Below are 13564 nucleotides of genomic sequence, written 5' to 3'. Positions count from 1 at the left end.
AGTAACCCCCACATGGTTTTCATGTCCCTTTCTGAGAGACTTCAAGAAGTTTCAATTTGACGTCATGATTAGCCTGCCGCATTAGCAAGTATGAAAACACGTCATCGATGACACATTTTAAGACAGAGAGAGAGAGAGAGAGAGAGAGAGAGAGAGAGAGAGAGAGAGAGAGAGAGAGAGAGAGAGAGAGAGAGAGAGAGAGAGAGAGAGAGAGAGAGAGAGAGAGAGAGAGAGAGAATCATGTACACACAGATGGACGACTTCGCTTGGGGTATGTACTGCCCGGCAGTACACATCTACTTAATTATTATTATTATTATTATGTCCAGTCATCTGTGACCGCAGCATGTTTTGATAGGCACTCAGTGTTAACCACCCTCAATAGCAAACAGCCTGAACGTTCCATTTTTGGCTCACGTAAATGTAGCCTATGCGATGGTAAACTTTGTCTGTCTGTGCGTGTGTATGTATGCATGTGATAGAAACTTTAACATTTGACTGAACACTGAAATACTAATTTCACCTGGTTATTATCCAAGCAACATCTTCAAAGTATTGAAGCAAGATCAACATTTCGTTGGCATGTGTGTAGTTAAAGTGTGTATCCAAAGAAAACGGGGGGGGGGGGGGGGGTAAAAGCAGGTGACTGGTTTTCGCGTACCCCCATCCCTCTCATCATCACAGCTGTGTTTTACTCCTCCGTCTTACACCACCACTTCCATCCCGCTGATCATTACAGCTGCGTTTTACTTATCCGTCTCACACCATTACCCCATCCCTCTTTTCATCACAGCCGTGTTTTCCTCCTCCGTCTCACACCATTACCCCATCCCTCTCATCAACACAGCTGTGTTTTTCTCCTCCGTCTGACACCACTACCCCATCCCTCTCATCATCACAGCTGTGTTTTACTCCTTAGTCTCACACACCTACCCCATCCCTCTCATCATCACAGCTGTGTTTTACGCCTTCGTCTTATACCACTTCCAAATCCTTCTAATCATCACAGCTGTGTTTTACTCCTCTGTCTCACACTACTACCCCCCATCCCTCTCATCATCACAGCTGTATTTTCCTCCCACATTTCACACCACTACCCCCATCCCTCTCATCATCACAGCTGTGTTTTACTCCTCGGTCTGACACCACTACTCTATCCCTCTCATCATCACAGCTGTGTTTTACTCCTCCGTCTCTCACCACTACCCCCATTCCTCTCATATTGACAGCTGTGTTGTATTCCTCCGTCTAACACCCCTACCTATATTCCTCTCATCATCACAGCTGTGTTTTACTCCTCCGTCTACCACCCCTACCCCCATCCCTCTCATCATCTCAGCTGTGCTTTACTCCTCAGTCTCACACCACTACCCCCATCCCTCTAATCATCTCAGCTGACTGTTTTACTCCTCTGTCTAACACCACTACCCCCATCCCTCTCATAATCACAGCTATGTTTTTCTCCTCCGTCTCTAACCCCTACCCCCATCCCTCTTGATATCACAGCTGCATGTGTTTTACTTCTCCGTCTAACACCACTACCCCCATCTCTCTCATCATCACAGCTATGTTTTTCTCCTCCGTCTCACACCCCTACCCCCATCTCTCTCATCATCACAGCTATGTTTTTCTCCTCCGTCCCACACCCCTACCCCATCCCTCTCATCATCACAGATGTGTTTTACTCCTCTGTCTCACACCACTACCCGATCCCTCTCATCATCACAGCTATGTTTTACTCCTCCGTCTCACACCACTACCCCATCCCTCTCATCATCACAGCTATGTTTTTCTTCTCCGTCTCACACCACTACCCCATCCCTCTCATCATCACAGCTATGTTTTTCTCCTCCGTCTCACACCACTGCCCCATCCCTCTGATTATCACAGCTATGTTTTTCTCCTCCGTCTTACACCACTACCCCATGCCTCACATCATCACAGCTGTGTTTTACTCTTCCGTCTCACACCCCTACTCCATTACTCTCATTATCACAGCTGTGTTTTACTTATACGTCTTTAACCAATACCCCCATCCCGCTGATCATTACAGCTGTGTTTTCCTCCTCCGTCTCTCACCCCTACCCCATCCCTCTCATCATCACAGCTGTGTTTTCCTCCTCTGTTTCACATCCCTACCCCATCACTCTAATCATCACAGTTGTGTTTTACTCATCCGTCCTACTCCCGTACCCCCATCCCTCTCATCATCACAGCTGTGTTTTACTCCTCCGTCTGACACAACTACCCCTGTCCCACACATCATTACAGCTGCTTCCCTTCTCCGTCTACACCACTACCCCATTCAACTTATTATGAAAGCTGTGATTTACTCCTCCGTCTTTAACCACTATCTACATCCCTCTTATTATCACAGCTGTATTTTCCTCTTCCGTCTCACACCACTACCTTCATCCCTCTCATTATCACAGCTGTGTTTTACTCCTCCGTCTCACACCACTACCCCATCCCTCTCATCATCACAGCTGTGTTTTCCTCTTCCGTCTCACACCCCTACCCCCATCCCTCTCATCATCACAGCTGTGTTTTCCTGTTCCGTCTCACACCACTACCCCCATCCCTCTAATCATCTCAGCTGTGTTTTCCTCTTCCGTCTCACACCACTACCTCCATCCCTCTCATTATCACAGCTGTGTTTTCCTGTTCCGTCTCACACCACTACCCCATCCCTCTCATCATCACAGCTGTGTTTTCCTCTTCCGTCTCACACCACTACCTCCATCCCTCTCATTATCACAGCTGTGTTTTCCTGTTCCGTCTCACACCACTATCTCCATCCCTATTGCTTTCCTCCTCCGTCTCACACCACTGCCCCCATCCCTCTCATCATCACAGCTATGTTTTTCTCCTCCGTCTCACACCACTACCCCATCCCTCTCATCATCACAGCTATGTTTTTCTCCTCCGTCTCACACCACTACCCCATCCCTCTCATCATCACAGCTATGTTTTTCTCCTCCGTCTCACACCACTACCCCATCCCTCTCATCATCACAGCTATGTTTTTCTCCTCCGTCTCACACCACTACCCCATCCCTCTCATCATCACAGCTATGTTTTTCTCCTCCGTCTCACACCACTACCCCATCCCTCTCATCATCACAGCTATGTTTTTCTCCTCCGTCTCACACCACTACCCCATCCCTCTCATCATCACAGCTGTATTTTCCTCTTCCGTCTCACACCCCTACTCCATTACTCTCATTATCACAGCTGTGTTTTACTTATACGTCTTTAACCAATACCCCCATCCCGCTGATCATTACAGCTGTGTTTTCCTCCTCCGTCTAACACCACCTCCCCCATCCCTCTCATCATCACAGCTGTGTTTTCCTCCTCTGTTTCACATCCCTACCCCATCACTCTAATCATCACAGTTGTGTTTTACTCATCCGTCCTACTCCCGTACCCCCATCCCTCTCATCATCACAGCTGTGTTTTACTCCTCCGTCTGACACAACTACCCCTGTCCCACACATCATTACAGCTGCTTCCCTTCTCCGTCTACACCACTACCCCATTCAACTTATTATGAAAGCTGTGATTTACTCCTCCGTCTTTAACCACTATCTACATCCCTCTTATTATCACAGCTGTATTTTCCTCTTCCGTCTCACACCACTACCTTCATCCCTCTCATTATCACAGCTGTGTTTTACTCCTCCGTCTCACACCACTACCCCATCCCTCTCATCATCACAGCTGTGTTTTCCTCTTCCGTCTCACACCACTACCTCCATCCCTCTCATTATCACAGCTGTGTTTTCCTGTTCCGTCTCACACCACTACCCCCATCCCTCTAATCATCTCAGCTGTGTTTTCCTCTTCCGTCTCACACCACTACCTCCATCCCTCTCATTATCACAGCTGTGTTTTCCTGTTCCGTCTCACACCACTACCCCATCCCTCTCATCATCACAGCTGTGTTTTCCTCTTCCGTCTCACACCACTACCTCCATCCCTCTCATTATCACAGCTGTGTTTTCCTGTTCCGTCTCACACCACTATCTCCATCCCTATTGTTTTCCTCCTCCGTCTCACACCACTATCTCCATCCCTCTAATCATCTCAGCTGTGTTTTACTCCTCTGTCTCTCACCACTACCCCATCTCTCTCATCATCACAGCTGTCTCACACCCCTACCCAATTCCTCTCATCATCACAGTTGTGTTTTACTTCTCCGTCTATAACCCCTCCCCCCATCCCTCTCATTATCACAGCTGTGTTTTACTCCTCCGTCTCACACCCCTACCCCCATCCCTCTCATCATCACAGGTGTGTTTTACTCCTCCGTCTCACACCACTACCACATCCCTCTCAACATCACAGCTGTGTGTTACTTCTCCCACCCCCACCTGATCCCTCACCTTCTCAACTGAAGGGTTAGTTGGATCAAACGCGTGTGTCTTGAAACAGACAAGCGCTTGAGACACTACGATCTGTGTTTAGAATATCTGGCTTGAAGGTTTTCATTTTCTTTGCATTATGGACGACACCTTAGTGCATAGCACGGTGATTGAGCGAAGAGAATTCCACTGACCAAAGCTGTCACCTACCTCTGCGTCACTCAGACCGGACTGTTGGCACGTGCTGGGGTCAGTCCTGTCCACTGCCTGGTGTTTCGCTCCCCCGGTCATTCCTGTCACGTGATATTTGAACACACACACACACACAAACACACACACACACACACACACACACACACACAGACTCATGATCAAAGCAAGACAAAACATTTGAAGTAAATGTAGAATAGGGGTGCACCCCACTTTAGTGAGACAAACACAACACGTGGTCGACCAGTTAAAACCAACAATCGCAGCGAATAACTGACAGTGATAGCCGACAACGAGTTGTGCCTGAGGTCAAGTGAATTTTGCTTGAGGTCATGGGAGGCTGAGCAATTCACGTTCTCAGCGATCTCTGCAGGCCGTCACCAGTGAATCGTGGCCCCGATGTGCGGGATGTCGAAAGAGGTAGGCATCATATCGAGCGGACACTGCATAATGTACACATCATAATTATTCAGTTATTCGTTGCGACTGCTGGTTTTAACTTGTTATTGTTTGGCTCATTACCTGACGTCACCTGACGTCACCACAGCGGGGCGCAACTCTTCCACAACGCAAGGACATCTTATTTATCACAGAGTTCTTTCCGACATCACCACAACGCTTGGACATCTTATTTATCACAGAGTTCTTTCCGACATCACCACAACGCTAGGACATCTTATTCATCGCAGAGTTCTTTCCGACATTACCACAACGCTTGGACATCTTATTTATCACAGAGTTCTTTCCGACATCACCACAACGATAGGACATCTTATTTATCACAGAGTTCTTTCCGACATCACCACAACGCTTGGACATCTTATTTATTATAGAGTTATTTCCGACATCACCACAACGCGTGGACATCTTATTTATCACAGAGTTATTTCCGACATCACCACAACGCGTGGACATCTTATTTATCACAGAGTTCTTTCCGACATCACCACAACGCGTGGACATCTTATTTATCACAGGGTTCTTTCCGACATCACCACAACGCTTGGACATCTTATTTATTACAGAGTTCTCTCCAAACATCGTTCATTTGATTCTTTGGAATTTTGACCATGCGATTTGCAAGTGAGAAGGTCTGCATGGCCCACTCAGGGCGGGGGGGGGGGGGGAGGGGGGGTCTTGCCATGGTGTTCATCACCGACAAACAAAATAGACTTTCAGTACTTTTATATGGTGAAGTGTATGATTTAAAACCATTGAAAATGGTATGCCATAGAATAAGCCACGCTAAAACTATGATTCCAAATAGCGATGCGACGGCGGCGTCGGCAGCGACGAAACGGCTCGCGGCAGGCGAATGTTCGTGTTTGTGTTTCCATTTAAAGCGGCGCGGCAGGCGGATGTTTTGTTCTTTCTGGCTTGACTTCTGACAATGAACCACTCACACAGCAAACAAAAACATGCTATATTCAAGGTCAACTATATTTGAAGCTACTTATGTTGGCGAGAACATTGAAAAGACGAGAAATGTAGTAATGGGAAAACCCGCTTTTATTTCAACAACATGCTACACAATCAGAACGAACCCGGTGCCTTTGACAACCTTTGGAGGACGACCCCTACAACCAGGTGTATCATCTATTGTGACAACCTTTGGAGGACGACCCCTACAGCCAGGTGTATCATCTGTTTTGACAACCTTTGGAGGACGACCCCTACAGCCAGGTGTATCATCTGTTTTGACAACCTTTGGAGGACGACCCCTACAACCAGGTGTATCATCTATTGTGACAACCTTTGGAGGACGACCCCTACAACAAGGTGTATCATCTATTGTGACAACCTTTGGAGGAAGACCCCTACAACCAGGTGTATCATCTATTGTGACAACCTTTGGAGGACGACCCCTACAACCAGGTGTATCATCTATTGTGACAACCTTTGGAGAAAGACCCCTACAACCAGGTGTATCATCTATTGTGACAACCTTTGGAGGACGACCCCTACAACAAGGTGTATCATCTTCTTCTTCTTCGTACGACGGTTGTGTCAGACTCGGAATCTGGAGGATGCCATGAACATGGACGTTCTTTCCAGGTCCTCCAGTGCTCCCCACATTTTGGTCCTCAGATCTGTTGGGTCAGGCCATGTCTGGATCCGCAGTTGGTCGAGGAGGGGACATGCTTGGAGAACATGTTCTGGAGTCTGATCTCCCTCTCCACAGTCACATGTGGCAGACTCTGCTACACCTATCCTCCTTAGGTGTGCTTTGAGGCAGCAGTGTCCAGTGCGGAGGCGGAAGATGATAGCCTGCTCAGCACGGCTTAGGAGATGGAGGGGGTCTTGTTGTGGCTTGTAGCCAGAAGTTTTGTTGGTAAATTTCTCTTTCCATCTGTGTTTTATGAGGGTCTTTGCCTCTCGATATGACTGGCAGTGGTTTGGCTGTTCCATCTTGCTGCCATTCTTGGCGAGCTCGTCTGCCTTCTCGTTACCAGAGATTCCGCAGTGTGCTGGTATCCACTGAAGGACGACTGTGGACTTCCTGGCGAGGGTGCTGATCTGGTGCTTCAGCTCTTCCAAGCTCTGGTCTGTGTTGCTGGATTCGAGGGCTTGTAGTGCAGAGACTGAGTCGGTCAGGAAGACAGTGTTCTTTGGTGTTTCTTCCACTGAGTTGAGGAAGCTTGCTGCAAGGGAGAGCGCGTTGACCTCAGCTTTGAAATTGGAGCTGAGGGCTCCGCTTGGAGCTGACAGTGTTGTTGGGGGCTTCTTGGGCTGCAAGATGTATGCTCCGCTACCTCCATTCCTCGTTGCATCCTCTGCTGAGCCATCAGTGTAGGCAAGAGTCCACTTGCTGGCTGGATAGCGTTGGTGGATTTCGTCCAGCGCCAGGGCTCTCAGAGCGGCGTCACTTTGGTTCTGTTTGGAGGTGACGCCTGGAATGCTTGTTCTGATTTCCGCTCCTAGGCGTTGTGGAGTCCAATCTGTGCTGGTCAGAGGCTCACACTGGGTCGGGCTTGGAGTCAGAATGTCAGCATTGTTTCTCTGCTGCTCCTTTATCTGATGGTTCAGGCTTTGGCGCTTGAGGCGGTTTTTGGTAAGTGCTTGGAGCTTGTCATGGAGTGGGTGGCTCTCGAGACGTTTCATCTTTTCTCCTTGGATGAGGAGTTTTTCTTCTCTTCTGGCTTCCAGGGGCTGAACTGACGCAGTCTTTTCCATTTCTGTAATGGGTGTCGTCTTCATTGCACCAAGTATAGTTCTGAGACCAAGGTTCTGTACCTTGTCTAGTCTGGCTTTGTTGGTCTTGGCTGCTGTGTTCCATGAGCTTGAAGCATATTCAAGCACGGGTCTGACAGTTCCTGTATAGACTTTCTTCAGGATTTTGGAGTTTGCACCCCATGTTGTGCCTGACAACTTTCTCATGAGGGCGAGCCTTTTGATCCCTCTGGATTCCATGTCCTCTATGTGTGGCTTCCAGGACAGGCGCCGGTCAAGCTTCACACCCAGGAAAGTTGGAGTGTCTACTTGGGGCAGGACAGTGTCACCCAGCTTGAGCTGAACTTTCTCCTTGGAGGTCGACAAGCTGAAGACAGTGGAGACGGTTTTGACTCGGTTGATTTCAAGTCCCCAGTCGTCAGTCCACTTCTTGATACTGCCGACGCTCTGTTGGAGTCTGTAGGCTGCTGTGGTGGTGTGCTCTGAAGCGTGCCAGACTGCTATTAGTCATCTGCGTGCAGCGTGTTGGAAACCAGTCTGGGAATGGAGGTGGTGATGTCGTTGATATAGACAAGGAATAACGTAGGGGAGATAACTCCGCCCTGCGGCACGCCCTCTCTCATCTTGACGCTCACGCTTTCATGTCCATCAAGGAGAACCTTTGCCGATCTCTCGTGGAGGAACGACTTGATCCATCCGAACATCCGCCCTGTGATTCCAGCTTGGTGTATCTTCAGGAGCAAGCCCTCTCGCCACACTTTGTCAAAAGCAGCCGATAAATCGAAGAACACGCTCACCACTTTCTTCTTCTCCTGGAAGGCAGTCTCGATTTCCTGCGCTAGGAGAGCCAGCTGGTCTTCCGTGCTTCGATTCTTTCGGTAGCCTGTTTGTGTTGGGGTCAACATGCCGTTTGTCTCGAGGTGCCAGATCAGTCTTCTGTTGAGGATTCTCTCCATCAGCTTACCGAGGCAGCTGATCAAGCTGATGGGTCTGTAGCTCTTGGGGTCTTTCTTGTTCTTTCCCTTCTTGTGGATAGGGACTATGTGGGCTTTCTTCCACATGGCTGGTACTGTTGTTGATTTCCAGGACTCGTTGAAGAGCAGCAAAAGGGTTTTCTTGGCGATGGTTCCCATGTGTTTAAGCATGTCATTGCTGATTCCATCAGGGCCTGGGGCCTTCTTGCATTTCAGCGCCTTGATGGCGGCTTCCAGCTCGTCCAGACGGATGGGATCGTACATGCAGCTGCTGTTGGCGCCCTTCTCTGAGGGTTGTCGGATGGCTTCTCGGACTGCTTTTGTTCTGTCTCTTGGCAACTTGACTGTACTGGTTTCCTGGTACATGTTGGCAAGAGTGTTGGCTGCTTTTTTCCCTGTTTGAAGCTCTCCATCGAGTTCTAGGACTGTTTGTTTTCTTTCCTGGACATCATCGTTGAGAGTGTGTGCGAGCTGCCACAGTTTTGTTGTGTCCTTTTCCATGTTGAGAGACTGGGTTTTCTCGTGCCAACTGTTGCGAAGCTGCTGGAGCTTCTCTCTGGTGAATTCTGCTCTGGCTCTGTTGTGGGCTGTGACGTTTTCATCAGTAGGGTTGAGTTCCATGGCTTCTCTGGCGGAGCTGAGCATGTCATGGAGTTGTTGTAGGTGGGAGTTCCATCCTGGTTTGTAATTCTTTCTGGAGCCTCTCGGAATTGAGTTTTTCGCTGCCTTCAAGACAGCTTGACAGAAGAGTTCAGCATGTTGGTTCAGGTTCTGGTCTTTGAAGTCCAGTTTCCTGCAGTTTTTGTCCAGTAGTTGTTGGAACATCCCCCATTTGGCCTTCTTGTAGTTCCATCTTGGTGTTTGCTTTTGGGTGGTGGTGTTTCTCTCTTCGTTCATGTTGAGAATGACAGGCTTGTGGTCACTTCCCCCCAACTGCGAACTCACTTCCCGTGTGGTGATCTGGGCAACATCGTCCGTGGCGATGGCAAGATCAGGGCTACTAGTGGTTCGCCAAGCTCTGGAGTAGTAAGTGCACGGGTCATCTGGTTGGTTGAGAAGAGTCAGTTGGTTGGTGAGCATCCAGTCTTCTACCTCCTCACCCTTACTGTCGATCTGTCGATAGCCCCAACTCGGGGAGTGACTGTTGAAGTCGCCCGTGATGAGACAACGATCGGGGAGAATCGGTATGTTGTGAGGATCAAGCTGCTTGGCTGGTGGGGAATAGACGTTGAAGATGGCAAGGGGCTTCTTCCCGGCAAGGAGACAGACTCCTAGGCACTCTGTGGCACCATCCTGGGATCGATAAATCTCCGCTGCGGCCATCGAGTTTTTGACGAGAATGATAACACCACCTTTGTGTCCTGATGCTCTGTCATGTCGAAAAGTTTCATACCCTCGAATGGAGAAACGGTGACTGCTGTTCAGATGTGTTTCCTGCATGCAGCAAACATCAATATTTTGTTGCTTCAGAAAATTCTGAAGGTCAATTTTCTTGTTCCTCACCCCCTCAGCATTCCAGTGCATGACTTTGATCTGGTAGCCGGTAGCTCTACTCCGCCCATCCCCGGCCACGTCAGATGGGTGGGAGTCGCCAGTCGCATTGGGTGGGCCCCTTTGAGGCTGAGGGCCCGGCACCGTCTTCACCTGGCTGCGATCCATGAAGACGACACCATCACGTTGATTCGTTGATGACACAACCATTTGTCGAGGATAGCGTAGGCACCCGGTCTGCTCCCCGCCTAAAAAAGGCCAGTGCCATTCCGTCTTCAAGGGACTGCGTGGGTTTCATTTCGGAGTTTTCCTTCTCCTAGACGAGTTTCCTTCCATGGATGATGAGCCTCCTCTACCCTCGTTTTGAATTCAGAGTGGTCTTCTCTTAGGATAGCTGCCTGCCAGGGTTGACGAGCCTATCCTGCCCGGCTATTTGACCCATAGCTGGAGGTTGGTTCGTGGGCACCTGGGCGTTTCCACACACCGGTGGGCCCGCATGCCGCACGTCTAGGGGCCAACCTCCTCCGAGTCCTTGTAGTCTAGCCTGGGGCCTTGCGGTACCCAGTTTACGCCTGTCGCCGCGATGGAGGCACTACATAGGGCTTGTTGTGGAGAGGTTATTGTACTGGCAGGAGAGACTGACGCATTCTGCTCTCTTTTCGCATTGTCCTAAAAAGGACAGACGGTGCTAGCCAGCGGTGAGGGCTGAAAGCGAGAAGTGACAAGCACAAGACACTTCGCCAACACACTAGACACGTCACACAACCGTTTGGCAGGCGGTGTATCATCTATTGTGACAACCTTTGGAGGACGACCCCTACAACCAGGTGTATCATCTATTGTGACAACCTTTGGAGGACGACCCCTACAACCAGGTGTATCATCTATTGTGACAACCTTTGGAGGACGACCCCTACAACCAGGTGTATCATCTATTTTGACAACCTTTGGAGGACGACCCCTACAACAAGGTGTATAATCTATTTTGACAACCTTTGGAGGAAGACCCCTACAACAAGGTGTATCATCTGGTTTGACAACCTTTGGAGGAAGACCCCTACAACCAGGTGTATCATCTATTGTGACAACCTTTGGAGGACGACCCCTACAACCAGGTGTATCATCTATTGTGACAACCTTTGGAGGAAGACCCCTACAACCAGGTGTATCATCTATTGTGACAACCTTTGGAGGACGACCCCTACAGCCAGGTGTATAATCTATTTTGACAACCTTTGGAGGACGACCCCTACAACCAGGTGTATAATCTATTTTGACAACCTTTGGAGAAAGACCCCTACAACCAGGTGTATCATCTGTTTTGACAACCTTTGGAGAAAGACCCCTACAACCAGGTGTATCATCTATTGTGACAACCTTTGGAGGACGACCTCTACAACAAGGTGTATAATCTATTTTGACAACCTTTGGAGGAAGACCCCTACAACCAGGTGTATCATCTATTGTGACAACCTTTGGAGGACGACCCCTACAACCAGGTGTATCATCTATTGTGACAACCTTTGGAGGAAGACCCCTACAACCAGGTGTATCATCTATTGTGACAACCTTTGGAGGACGACCCCTACAACCAGGTGTATAATCTATTTTGACAACCTTTGGAGGACGACCCCTACAACCAGGTGTATAATCTATTTTGACAACCTTTGGAGGAAGACCCCTACAACCAGGTGTATAATCTATTTTGACAACCTTTGGAGGAAGACCCCTACAACCAGGTGTATAATCTATTTTGACAACCTTTGGAGGAAGACCCCTACAGCCAGGTGTATTATCTATTTTGACAACCTTTGGAGGAAGACCCCTACAGCCAGGTGTATTATCTATTTTGACAACCTTTGGAGGAAGATCCCTACAACCAGGTGTATCATCTATTGTGACAACCTTTGGAGGACGACCCCTACAACCAGGTGTATCATCTATTGTGACAACCTTTGGAGGACGACCCCTACAACAAGGTGTATCATCTATTGTGACAACCTTTGGAGGAAGACCCCTACAACCAGGTGTATCATCTATTGTGACAACCTTTGGAGGACGACCCCTACAACCAGGTGTATCATCTATTGTGACAACCTTTGGAGGACGACCCCTACAACCAGGTGTATCATCTATTTTGACAACCTTTGGAGGAAGACCCCTACAACAAGGTGTATAATCTATTGTGACAACCTTTGGAGGAAGACCCCTACAACAAGGTGTATAATCTATTGTGACAACCTTTGGAGGAAGACCCCTACAACCAGGTGTATCATCTATTGTGACAACCTTTGGAGGACGACCCCTACAACCAGGTGTATCATCTATTGTGACAACCTTTGGAGGAAGACCCCTACAACCAGGTGTATCATCTATTGTGACAACCTTTGGAGGACGACCCCTACAGCCAGGTGTATCATCTGTTTTGACAACCTTTGGAGGACGACCCCTACAGCCAGGTGTATAATCTATTTTGACAACCTTTGGAGGAAGACCCCTACAACCAGGTGTATCATCTATTTTGACAACCTTTGGAGAAAGACCCCTACAACCAGGTGTATCATCTATTGTGACAACCTTTGGAGGACGACCCCTACAGCCAGGTGTATCATCTGTTTTGACAACCTTTGGAGAAAGACCCCTACAACCAGGTGTATCATCTATTGTGACAACCTTTGGAGGACGACCCCTACAACCAGGTGTATCATCTATTGTGACAACCTTTGGAGGAAGACCCCTACAACCAGGTGTATCATCTATTGTGACAACCTTTGGAGGACGACCCCTACAACCAGGTGTATCATCTGGTTTGACAACCTTTGGAGGACGACCCCTACAGCCAGGTGTATAATCTATTTTGACAACCTTTGGAGGAAGACCCCTACAACCAGGTGTATAATCTATTTTGACAACCTTTGGAGGAAGACCCCTACAACCAGGTGTATCATCTATTTTGACAACCTTTGGAGGAAGACCCCTACAGCCAGGTGTATTATCTATTTTGACAACCTTTGGAGGAAGACCCCTACAGCCAGGTGTATTATCTATTTTGACAACCTTTGGAGGAAGATCCCTACAACCAGGTGTATAATCTATTTTGACAACCTTTGGAGGGAGATCCCTACAACCAGGTGTATAATATTAGTTATCGTTAGATTTGACTGTGATATCAACATTTATCAGTCTGAATGTCGAGAAAGCTGAAATCATATCAGATCGAGGCGTAAGCCGAGATCTGATATGATTCAGCCTTTCGAGACATTCAGACTGATAAATGTTGATATCACAGTCAAATCTAACGATAACGATTTTATCGCATTCGATTTCGGAACAGTAGAATCATAAACCTAC

General features: G+C 48.4%; 2 protein-coding genes across 3 annotated transcripts in view; both read right to left on the bottom strand.

Annotated features, from left to right (window-relative positions):
• The window catches only part of LOC138950262 (uncharacterized), a 323654-nt gene that overhangs the window by 266130 nt on the left and 43960 nt on the right, over positions 1-13564 (bottom strand). The gene's annotated exons all lie outside the window — the stretch shown is intronic.
• LOC138951285 (uncharacterized) overlaps positions 1-13564 on the bottom strand; it is a 103275-nt gene that overhangs the window by 86832 nt on the left and 2879 nt on the right. Inside the window, exon 2 of the mRNA XM_070322915.1 lies at positions 4578-4660. Within this exon, the coding sequence (XP_070179016.1) occupies positions 4578-4660 (83 nt within the window). The remainder of the gene's footprint in view (positions 1-4577; positions 4661-13564) is intronic.

This window comes from Littorina saxatilis, linkage group LG16 (assembly GCF_037325665.1).
Source record: "Littorina saxatilis isolate snail1 linkage group LG16, US_GU_Lsax_2.0, whole genome shotgun sequence".
Lineage (NCBI taxonomy): Eukaryota > Metazoa > Mollusca > Gastropoda > Littorinimorpha > Littorinidae > Littorina > Littorina saxatilis.
This window is presented reverse-complemented; position numbering and strand designations above follow the sequence as displayed.